Below are 12434 nucleotides of genomic sequence, written 5' to 3' on the forward strand. Positions count from 1 at the left end.
TTTCAATACGTATTTCTATTCAGTTCAGATTATCTAAATGCTATTTCCATTTTCTTTACGGATCTTGCTCACAATTCTCGTCCAGCATGGACTTGTTGGACAAATTTAGTTGTTGATTGATGAGCAATAGCAGGTACGCCCTATTACTACTACTAATTCTTACTTACTTATAACAGACCAGTTTGCTGAATTTTTTAATATCCTATAGGTTTGCAAATTACATAAAAGGAATTGGTTTGTATCCAATAAAAATACCAAAATAATCCAACATAATGCGTGAAAAAGAGGAATTTACACCTGTACCTTACATGGAGATCAAGTAGTTTTTATTTACTATGAAAGAAACACAGAAGGAGATTAGGAGACAGAACAATGACAAATATTTACCATTTGAAAATGCTGAAATGAAACAAGGGAAACAATTTTTTTTCCCATTTTTTGTTGCAGACAAGGTAGCCTTGAAACACAGATAGCCATTTTAATGCAGGACCAAGTAAAACTAACACTGTTCATAAAGAAAAAGAAAAATGTGTTAGAATGCAAATTTAATAATTTTCCTTTTACATCAGATCTAAAAAAAAAAAAGACAACCAAAGTACATTTCCAGAATCATCCTCCATTTTTTTTTTCCACCACAGATCTGAGAACAAGGAAAAATAACAGTGAAAAAAAGCCTTATGAATTTTTTCACTCACACAGGAAAGCTGATGCAGGTAATTTCCAATGAGGTATGTCCAGAGGTGGGAGGGCTCAGTTTAGTCTTCTACTGATGTAATAGTTTTCTCACAGATTTGCTAGGTACCTCAGAAGAAATACTTTTGTGTTTTATTTGGTTGATCTCTGGCATTTAGTTGGATGATGGACAGATTTATTTTTTTGAGTATACTCAGGCTAAATTTGATATGTTCAAATAGGACTAATCTTTCATTATTTTAAAGTCACACCTGGACAAATGGAAGCTTCATAGCCTAAAAACAATCGCTCTATACAGAAATAGGAATGCCATTAGTCTTGTTCGACAAAGGTCTGTACCATTATGCATAATAATATTTATATTATTTCCCATTAAGAGTTCAAAGAAAGCTGTCTTTTCCAGATTATTGAACATTTTAATGTGCTTAAAATTGGTCAGAAAATAATATTTCTTGAAACCTGCTGAAAACTTTATAATTTTCTTTAAAAGGGTAACCTAAGTTTTTCCTTACATCTACTCCCAGGTGCTAGCAGTAGTGGGTAGGCATTCAAGGAAATGTAAAACATTTCTTTCCACTCAAGCCCACCAGAAGTGAGGAACCAGGCTAAGGTTGGAGCAGGCGGACAAACACATCAATTTAGAAGAGCCCCTCAGCAAGGAGACTGTCCACAGATGTTTGGGATTCAAAAGCTGCTCCTGCAACACAGAATGGAGGGAAGGAGAGATAACAGCGATATCATTTGCACTGAATCCTCCTCCAGCTGCAGCAGATGTAATGGCCATGGGTGGTATCGCTTGTGCTCCTACTGTCTGAGCGCTGGTAAATCTGAACTTTGGCAGTCTTATTTTTACATTTATCTTTAAAATGCTACACAGTTATATATATTTTTTTGATTGGGAGATATAAAATTAAGTCTCCTTGGGCTGTCAGGTTTTTTGCACCCCAGAGGAATTCAGTACAAAAAATGAAAATTACACTGCTCTGATAGCCTTCCCATCTACGGCAGGTAGCTCAGTGATACAAGTCACCCAGCAATAAGTTCAGGAGAAAAATGGAGGACAGAACATTCTTGTTTATTCAGATGAAATATTTATTCTCTGTGCAACTCATACCGAGTATTAAAATCCCCTCAAAAAAGAAAAATAAAACAATTTAATGGTAGGATTTCTTAGCATTCGTGGAGAACTGGTATGCGATGGTCGCAGCAGTTTGCTCAGGCCACCGGACTGCCCATCAGCCTTTCTTGTCGAAGAGCAATCAGCCTCTGAAACCACTTCTCTTCTGCTTCCGCCTTCTCGATAAACAGCTGAGAGACAAGGGGGAGAGGAAGAAAAGCAGGCACAACTCATTAACTTCCTCTTTATTTGTTATAATCTGTTGAAATATGTGGTGACTATTTCAGTGGCCAAAGAAAAGGCCCAGCTGCGTAAGGGTGTTAAAATACAAAGGTGATAGAAATACATTAGTAAAGGTAGAGACTTTTCATAATTGGAAAGCCAAGACATTTCAATTTCAGTCTCCTCCTGAAACAGCAACTTTGTCATATTGTACAGGTCTTGATCTTTGTTAGCAATGTTCATTTTACAGAACTTGCATTAGTTCATTTACTGCAAGACATTTTTAACTTGCTAATTCTTAAAAAAACTCTACTGTAAGTACTCCTATTTCTACTTACAAGTGCTCACAAAGGAATTTGCATAAGTTTAGCCACAATGATTTAAAATTATCTTAAGTTTGACATGTATTTAAAGCTGTACAATTTGGCAAGGTGGGCAAATTCTGAGTCTTCCACCAGGTTTCCCACTAAACAAACCAAAAGCAATTTTTCCTGAATTTTTTTTGAACAGGGATTTTTATACGAACAGGATCTTAAATTCCCCTGCATTAAATTAGTATGCTACTTTGTTATAAAATTTGTTTGTAACTCTAAAACCACATCACTGGTGAACTTCTTCTTTTGTAATTATTCTCTGTTGGATGATGCAAGGAGTGTGACCCTTTTTGAGCCAGTGAGTGGCCCATTAGCTAACGGTCTTCAGACCACAGATTATTTGATGAGCAGCGCAGCAAAATGGTTGTTAGGTCACATGAACCTGCTCTCATTCAATGGGCTGTCGTGTTCTAAAGAGAAAGTAAATACGGGCACACTTACATTTGGATGTGCTAAAGAATTATCATCTTGATATTTGATGGCAGTAGGAATATTGGCAGGTGGTGGTTCTTTTTCAGGAGCAGATGCATCAGCAGTTCCTGCTCCGATAGTTACAGGTTCATACTGTAGTTCAGTAGGCTCTACTGTCTAAAAAGAAGGAAACACATCTGAATATTTTATCCTCAAACTCCCAAACATGGCAGTATCTTAACTGAGCGCTCCACTTTCTTCCCATTGCAACACGTGCCCATGAAAGGATCCTCATGCAAATCCCTCTCAGCGTGCTTAGCAGGACACACTGGACATGGACTAAGGTCCAGACTAAACACATGAAGTGAAAAAAAAAAAAAAAGGTATTGCCAAAGGCAATGAGAGAGCTTGCAAAACTGTAGCTTTGGGGTTTTGGATCACTTTCTGAAGAAGCTGCATGAACTTCTCAGAGACTTCTGAAAAGGCAAGAAAATGCATGTTCTTGGGGAAACAAACTCATAATTCAAAGCACCTCACTGTCAGGTGGAAAAACTGAACAAAACCTTTGCTTGCATACTTCCAAAGACAAAAGTGTCCAAGTTCCCTAGAAGACCTGGCAGTCAGAACGCAGGTAAAATTTGGAAACCTGGATGTCTCCCATTCAGTGTTTGGAAAGCTGTCTGAAAACAATGCCGTTCTGTTTCAGGGAGTAAATATGGTCTTAAAGTCTGGCTTCAGTTAAGCAGAATTAAAAATAGTGCTCTCTACCTTTAATTAAAGTGTAAATGCCTGATTACTTTTGGATTTAATTCTTCTGCTTTTCCTAAAAAAAATTCTTCGTGGTTTTAAAAGAATTTTTAAAAATTGGAGTTGCTCAACATAGGTAGAATATACTGTCAAAACAGCTGATTTCATTGAAATTCTTACACATTTAAATGTATTCTTCTTTGAACACCACACCAAGAACATAGGAGAGTCGTTGGTGGGATTTAAGATTGTCAACATTGATGCTCTTTCATCAGTGGCAACTGTATTAATAGCGCAGCTTCCACCTGACTTTGAAAGGATTACGCACCAAGAAAGGATATTGAAAACTTACCTTTTTGACTTCTTTACTTGATCTGAATGTCTGTGGAACAAAGGAGTCACTTTCAATAGCTTCAATTTCTTTTACTCGTTTCACTTGCTCTAATAGGGTGGCTTGGTCTACAAAGAGAAGGTGTAATGTCAGTATACATTAGTGTAAGCCTATGATAAATGCCGTGTCTAAGCAATGTCTTGAATATGTTTTACAGCAGTACATACCAGAAAAAAAAAATCAACAACCCAACTTGTAATGCAGCCTAAAATACTCTGTTACAAAGAAAAAGTCTCTCTTTTAGTAAAAATAACAACAGTGAGTTGGCCATTATTGTTCAACGTATGATATCATTCAAGATGCTAACTTAAGAATTTGCTAGAGATGTCCTTGCAGGATAACTGCTAGATTTATGGCATGAGGATTTCCTGGAGAAGTTAAGGATTCGGGGACAGTGCAGACAACTCAGTGGAGTACCATCTGTATGTTGCAGTGAAACTACTTCTGCTTGTATGGAGGTGAATTTGGCTTCAGCTGCCGATGTTCCGAGAGATGTGCCATCACCTGTGTTCTCCTCATGACAAGCTAAGTTTGGCATTAAGAGTTACATCGTTAGGTGAATTTGACAAAACAAAATATCTTGGAATCTGGTAATAAAATGTTCCTAACATACACACTAAATATTGTGTGTTCAGGTGACAAAATTGCAGCTGTTTAATCAAATGAGCAAAATTGCTTCTTTATTGTACTGTGGGGTCTTACAGTGCACTTGTATTTCACAAGATACTTTTGAATCCCAGGCTGAGATTTTATTTTGACGAAGTGAATGCAGCTCCCAGTGATGTTCCGATAAAGAAGAGCAGCTCCTGCCAACCTTGGTATGAGCTACACTAAACACGTAGCTGGGGTGCTCTCAGGTAGGCTTTGCTAGTTCTTTCAGTGCTCAACCAGACAATCTTCTGGATAGATTAGAACGGTAGGAAGTGAAGAGCATTCATAATGCAAGATATACTTCTTTTTAAAAATGAAACTACTGATGGATGACAGTGAAGTTTCATATTACGGCTACATTGATCTAAGTTGCCAACAGGATGGTCCGACTTCTCTCTCCCCCGTGCCTCTTGTGCAGTCTGGCATTACTCCCTTTGCCAAAAGCTAAGTGATTAAACCAGCTCACTTGGAAGGTGAAAGCTCACGCTTGTGCCACAGTCTAACAAAACAGGACATCATCTCCGAAACTTTGCTGCCAGACTTACAATGCGGCAGCAACATCATGCACAGGCTGAGCTGGTGCAAACTCTCTTCGAGCTCAAATTTGTTTTTAAAAGGTTTTGTACTGGTGGGCTTGATGTCAGAGCAGGTGTATCTGCACCAGCCAGAGTTCAGAGGCCAGCTGTCTGCTAACAATTATCAGCATAAACTCCGACTTTTTCTGGATAGCTTGGAAGTGCAACTGTGTCCGCCCGTGCCTCTGCGTGGCTGAGTGATCCGGTACCAAGGAGGTGAGCTCATGAGTCACAGAATCGTGGTCTTGAGTGACAAAGTAAAAAGGAGATTGCCAAAAAAGATGAGGAAAAAGCAACCTAGGATAGAACAGTGCTATTTTTTCAGGTACCTGAAGTTTGATTAAATATTTCATGAATACACAAGAATCCTTTAAACACTATATAAACCCAGATCTAAATAAAAGAGTAATTGTAATTATATATTTGTAGTACCTACATATATATGTATAAAAGATGACATTTCTTGTTCTAAAGAAACCAAAGTATATTTAAAGTCAGGAAAAGTGCTTGCAGACCAAAAGAGCTTGCAGAATTATTCAGAAACTCAGAAGTACCAAATTCTTTCCCTGTATACAAAATTCTAAATCCAAATTCATCTAGATATACACATACACTGCAAAATACTATTTTGTGCAAGAAAAAAAAATAAATGCAACTTGCATTCGCAATGACTAACCACTGAAAACACATTTCAGTCTATTAATGACAAGTAAGCAGAGCTTCACATAAGCAAATAAACTAATTGCAGCTCAGAAATATTCCTGGGATGGATGTGCACATACTAAATTAACAACTTCATTTTTTACCCACAGGTTGTACCACAAAACTTTTGTTTTCAGTCCTGGGTAGTATGGCTTGTTCATTAGGGTACATCTCACACAAAAATATTTGCTTTACTGTCTGTTTCATTTTCTGCTTCTTCAGATTCACAACTCAGTCAATCTTCCTTACTGCGGTGACAAGCAAACCTTGAATTCATTCTGCTAAATGCACACTTTTCGTTTAAAATTTTAACCAATTTGTCTTCATCTTACTTACTTATGAATACCATTTGCTTTATACACAGTACATTGGGGCCAGCCTGAAATGGTCGAGGCACTGTATCAGGGAGTAGCGGACAGTTTTTGCTGTGAGCAGTATTTATAAAATAGGTAAGGCAGACAAAAGATAGGAAGAGCTGTAACTTTCAAGCAGTGAACAAGAATCTGCCCCGTTGCTTAAAAAGTATTTGGGAATATTGTTTAGTCTCTATGGATATGAGGAACAGAAAAATCAGGAACACGCTAACTATTTCTGCATATGCTGAATGTGCAGAAAGTCAAATATACTGATTGCTGAGTCTGGATAACTGCTTGCAGCGCTCTGACTGCTTCAGCCGGTGAACTCCTACCTGACTGTTGTTTTAATAACTTCACTGAAGCCAAGCACGAGGTTTGCACCACTGTGGGAAACAGTGTGCCAAAACCTGCCGGGGAAGCAAGGCTGTCCTCAGCTGGAGAGAGGGTGATAACCGGGAGGGACATGGTCCGAGACGCGCTGGTTCCTCGCACGCCCGGCTGCGCACCCCTGGGAGGGTTTTGTGGAGCCTCAGTAAAGCTTCTGCTCTGGCAAGGCTGAGGACAAGAGCTGCACTACAGCAAAGTGCATGAGTACATCTTTAAGCCTGATTCTTTTGAATTTAGAAGGAAAAAAATCACTTGCTTACAATTAAGCTTGTGTTTAGAAGTTCTGTTGCCTTGCTGCTAAAGTCTTCTTTTTTAAAAAAGATTCCTAAGGATCCCATAGGAAGTATAAAAACAAATATACTAATGCCCTACTAGGGAGAGGGAATCGTAATTCATCAAGCTCTTGGGTACATCTGGTCTGAAGGTAAATAAAGGAGCGAAGTGTACCTGGTAGTGACAGTATTAAAACCAGGTATCGGAGAAAGGCAGGTGAACGTAGATTTAAAATCAGTTGCTTAACACTTATTTCACAAAACCTACGGTCAGTTCCCAGCCTGTTACACTATCTTACATGAATCTTGTACAAACCTATGGGAATGACAAATTATTAAGGGGGCAAAAATCACTAAATGTTTAGAATTACATCAGTGACATTAACTTGGGGAAAATGGACTGGAGGAAGCATAACCCATTAGCGTATGATTTTTTTGACAAACACATTATTGGTAGATAAAACGACTTCCATATGTTGTTTGTCAGATGTCAGTAGAAAGGATATGTATTTCATAGTAAAATCAAAAATAATGGAGTCAGAAAGCTAAGAGGCTACAGACAAAAAAAAAAAATCAATACTAACTCATTGCACAGCAAGTCTTTTTACCGTGTTATAGCGAAAAAAAGAAACTAAATCTTGTGTGAGGGCTTGTTGAGGCTGTTTTTTATGAAAAGGCCATTCTAGCAGCAGTCACAATTACCGTTCCTGTCACCAGCGCTTTCCCGCTGACGCTCGGCCGTGGCGATACCGTGCAGCAGCGGGGCTGGGGGAACCCCCCCACGGGGAGCCGGGGGGGCAGCCTGCACCCGGCCCTGCACCCCCCCAGCACACCCCCCGGCTTAAAAACATGCCTATTTATGCCCCTTACCCTAAAACTGATGCTAGTCAGGGAACGTGTAGTTAATGCAATTTTATAGTAATCTAAGGATTTTTGCCCCGGTTACGCCGGCCACGGAGGATTTAACTGGGAATGCTGTCCTTCAGAGATGATTTGGTATTTTACACTTCCCATCTATATTTACATCTATTCACATCTCCCCATGTATATATAAATATATATACATACACAGACATCTTTTATAGCTGCTATTTTCATATTGCATTCATCTGTATTAACCATAATTTGAAATGTCACTTTAGAAATAAAATGTGTATTAATCCTTCAGATGCCACCCCAAAATTTCACACACACAATAATTAGAAACACCAGAGAATCGGATAAAAGAAAAAGTAACTTGCCTGCAAGGTCTACATAAAATATTCCCATTTCTTCGCTTATTTTTAAAGACAAAACTGGTGATGAAGCCTGCTAGGAATTTAACAAGCGTTGAAACAGATGCATTAAACAACTAATATCTTGTGAATGACCCATTAAATAAAAACATATTTTAAATATTCTTGTATAATCTTTAGGCGTAAATTTGTAATGCTTACTGGATTCATTGCTAATCTATAATCCTGACCATGAAAATGAACCCATGCCCTCACCTAAAGAGTTTTCTTTCAAGCGGGTCTAACTTAAGAATCAAAGCAATGACATAATACACCTAAAATATTCCTCAGAATGTATGTTTCTTCATATTTTACTACTTATATTTAAAGGGATAGAGCTGGTTAATTTCACTGACCCATTTAAAATGTAATACAGTTTAAGTACCATGCTTTGAAATACTTACAGGAAAAAGTTGCTATTTTTTCTGCTCTTTTGTTTATGAGTTGAGGATTAAAAGATGAAAACACAAATAGATACCAGACTAAACAAACCAACTAGAGAGGAAAATATTTGCCCCTTCATCCCAGTTTCTTTAGGGTTAGCTTAGGTGATACCCTACAATTTTTGTACAACTGTATATATACAACTGTATGGATACAGTAACAACTGCATTATAGAACTGTGTGTTTTTTCAACAGAACCATGGTTTTTCACATGCCTGGTGCTTTTTAATTGCTGCCTATTTTTACTTAAGCTGCACAAACTGAGATATTCAAAGGAAAATGAAGTTTTAATCTAGACAATTTGCAGCAGGACAGACAAAAATCTACACGGCTCTAAGACATACTGTCTTCTACAGTGCACTGCACTGAAATATTTCTATTAAACAAAATGAAAGCACCAGGAGGAGGAGGGAAAATCCAGCAGGATGGGTGGGATTCACTTCATTTTTGTCACCTCTAGACTTTACAAAACTCGGAGCTCTGGTTTTTAGGGGGTTTTCTCCCCCCTCAAATCTTTTCTCCCTGCAGGAGACAATTAGCAACGGCTAACGGGGGTTATGAACCATAACCCGACCCAGGCGCGCACGCCGGAGCCCGCAGGTATTTGCGGAGCGTGACCTCAAGTCCCGACGCCGTTCCCGGCGTCCGAGCAAGGATGCCCGGGCTCACCGGCCGAGCTGCGCGGACAACCTCGCTGGTGCCTTCAGCAGCCACCTCGGGGCTGGCGAGACCCTCAGAGGCGAGACCTCCTGCACCCGCCAGCCCGGTACAACCGTCTTACGGAAAACCGGAGCGAATCGGCTAAGAAATGAACTACTCCGGCCAGCTTTCATGTTCCGAGGCCCTTCTCCCCCTGCCCGGCTCGAGCCAGGTGAAACCCTTGGAGGCGGTGGGATCCCCCCCAGGGATGAAGGCTACCTCACCCCCGGTTTGCCACCTGGGTTGCTGAGCAGCCCGGCGAGCAGCCCGGTCTCTGCGGGGCCATTAGAGGGAGGCACCGCCACGCACAACGCCGGCCGCATCCCCGCCTTTGTCTGAGGCGTTCGGAAAATTGCAGATGATTGAGCCCCGAAGATGCTGCGAGCCGAGCATCCCTGCCGGGGTGCCCGCCGACGTGCGGCCGGAGGGGGAGTGGGGATTAGTTTCAAAACTACCTCTTCCCTCTAACGACTTTAAGTCACGATAAAAACTGCTTGATGCCTCCAACGCTTCCGGATCCCCTTAGCTGAGTCGAAGCGCCGTTTCAACACTTGGCCACACTATTTCCTAGCTGTTGAGATCTCCAAAGAAATAACTTCTTCCAGCCAAAGTCGCAGGCACAATAAAACACACTCCAAAATGAGCAACCGTGGCCAGAGAAAGTTTGTATTGTTAATTTGCATTCTTCAAGCTTAATTGCAAGTACTCTGGTACTAAAATTATGATGTCTTAAAATAGCATGTTCTAAGTACCCTAGTACTTACTAGAGAGAGTACTGCAGTACTTACTGTTTGCTATTTTAATGCATTATAATGATAACTTAGCTTTCACAGTATTTTAAAACAAGTCTGGACACTAATAGCTTTTTCTTTAAAAAGAATGGAAGTATTTGGTATAAAATCAAGCAGAAGAGACGACGGGAAACTTTAGCAATCGAGTTCTGAATTTAAGAACATTTAATTTAAGCAATTTAAGAACCTTTGGATTTCTACTCTAGCCATGCATTTAACCTGCACACAGGTTACCTCCACCCTTGCGCTTCTCACACGCGTGCTAGTTCCTCCATTCACTCACAGTTTGAGGCCTTTTGGGGTATTTTTTAAAAAATTCTGGGAAAAAGTCAAACTCGGGTAGCAAAGTGGCAGGAACCAGCCCTAATATACTTAAGATTGCCGAATATTTTCCTCCCCTGAGTAGAGGGGGCAAAAGAAACCCCGGCCGGGGCCGGCAGCGCGCGGGCTCGGGGGGCCGGTGAGCTGGCTGGCCGTCTGCCGGCCGCCCCCCACCGCCCCAGAACCGCACGCCAGCAGCCCGCCGGGAGAGCCGGCGCAGCCAGAGCAGGGCACACCGCATTTGTCACTGTGGCTAATATCAGAGATACGCCGCTCTTTTTTCTCAGCACACAAAAGCAAGATATGTAATTCAATGCTCAATTTACCCTTGTCTCGTAGGAGATTTTTCCCCGCTAATTGATAGAAATTAAGCCATTAATCAAGCCACTAGCCATCATTCAAACCAGGGAAGATGAATACAAACTTTCATCATAACCACCTTCCCCATTTTAGTGTTCATTAGCATTAATTTTTAATGCAATTATGCTATTCTTTTACGCTGAGCTCATAAATTACTGCTCTTTTGTTGCTCGCTGGCCTTGTAAAATCCAAGGTAATGCTTTGTGCTCTGATCTTAAAGGCAATTACTGGGTTCTTCTATCTTTTATATATCCCCATCCCAAATAACCTCTATATTGTATGTACAAACTAACAAGTGTATATATTACATATACGTATAATATATAACAATTTGTCTATGTTAAACCTATACACGTATCTATTATACACACTCAGATAAATAAAAGTATTTCTGTATCGTGCCACACCCCACTATATACAGGGATTCAACTGTACAGAAATAACAGTAAAACGTTATTGCACACTGGATGTACAGAAAAAAAATGGGTGTATTGCAGGCCACGGTGGAAATAAGATTAGTAGCTGAACTTGGGCTGTGGATGAGGCACACTGTACGACATGTAGGACAGCAGGGCTGAAACTTTGCAGGTGCTCAGGCTTTTGCATGGACCGTTTTTTGTTTACACTTCAAAAAGTGATGCTGAAAGCTGAAGACAGGCAATTGCATGTGCCCAGGGTTTGTTTTTTTTTTCTATTGTATGTTATAGCATGTGCTAACATCCAGAGAGTCTTTCCAAGATGCAGTATTTAATATGTGTATTTTAACAGTCCCATGGTATCACACACTGACACACGGTGCCACCATGATGCTCAGTGTCAGTAACGGTAACTTCCATGCTTTTATTCCAGTCCATATATTGATTCTCAGTAACACATCAGGGGAAATGCACAGCAGCTACAACCACCTCTGGTTGCCCTCAAACACTGAGTACAATTGAAGTGGCTAAAGGAAAAATGAAATGTAGATTAGCAAATTGTTGTTTGTTTGTTTTTAATTATTTTTCTGCTTCTTTCCTGGGCCAGGCCTTTAGCTGGTACATGAAATAATGCCATTCACACCAGCTAAACATCTGTCTAGCACCAATAAAATATGATACATGTATTTAAAATCCCATTTCATCTAGGCCTTAGCCAGCATAAACAAGACAATTCTGAGTTAAGTGTCATGCTTATCCCATAGATTCACTCTGGTCTCTCAGATAAATACCCATCTGACATGCAGTAAGTACACATGTAATGTTGGCACGGCCACAGAGATCAACAAAAACCCATTTTTTAACAGAAAATAAAAGACTCCACACAAGGGATTGTGGTTTAAGCAAACGGATACAATTTCTGTTAAATTTAACCAAAGGAACGGTCTCCCCTAGCTTCACAGGCTCCTTAATTCATCCCTTTTTTCTGGCGAACACAGACACGGGCTCCACACAGAGATGCTCTAACTTGCTTCTTTACGATGCCGGCAGCCAGCAAAGCACTGAACGGTCTCGGTGCTGGCACAAACGCTGCCCGAAACAGCATGGGCAGCAAAACACACATAATCCAGTAAAACCATCAGTACGATGCTCTTTCTACTTACTTTCTCACTTTGAAGTAGGTAGCGCAGAGGTACGGGCGTGAATATGGATGCGGCTGTAATATGTAAAC

At 40.3% G+C, this 12434-nt stretch overlaps 1 protein-coding gene across 2 annotated transcripts in view; it reads right to left on the bottom strand.

Moving 5' to 3' along the window:
- Nucleotides 1–304: 304 nt before the first annotated feature.
- Nucleotides 305–12434, bottom strand: part of RSRC1 (arginine and serine rich coiled-coil 1) — a 172685-nt gene continuing 160555 nt past the window's right edge. For both annotated transcript variants that reach the window (XM_069792859.1, XM_069792858.1), the window contains 3 exons: nt 3917–4023; nt 2848–2994; nt 305–2001 (listed from right to left, as the gene is read on the bottom strand). In XM_069792859.1, coding sequence (XP_069648960.1) covers nt 1909–2001; nt 2848–2994; nt 3917–4023 — 347 coding nt within the window. In that variant the 3' untranslated portion in view covers nt 305–1908. The remainder of the gene's footprint in view (nt 2002–2847; nt 2995–3916; nt 4024–12434) is intronic.

This window comes from Haliaeetus albicilla, chromosome 9 (assembly GCF_947461875.1).
Source record: "Haliaeetus albicilla chromosome 9, bHalAlb1.1, whole genome shotgun sequence".
Lineage (NCBI taxonomy): Eukaryota > Metazoa > Chordata > Aves > Accipitriformes > Accipitridae > Haliaeetus > Haliaeetus albicilla.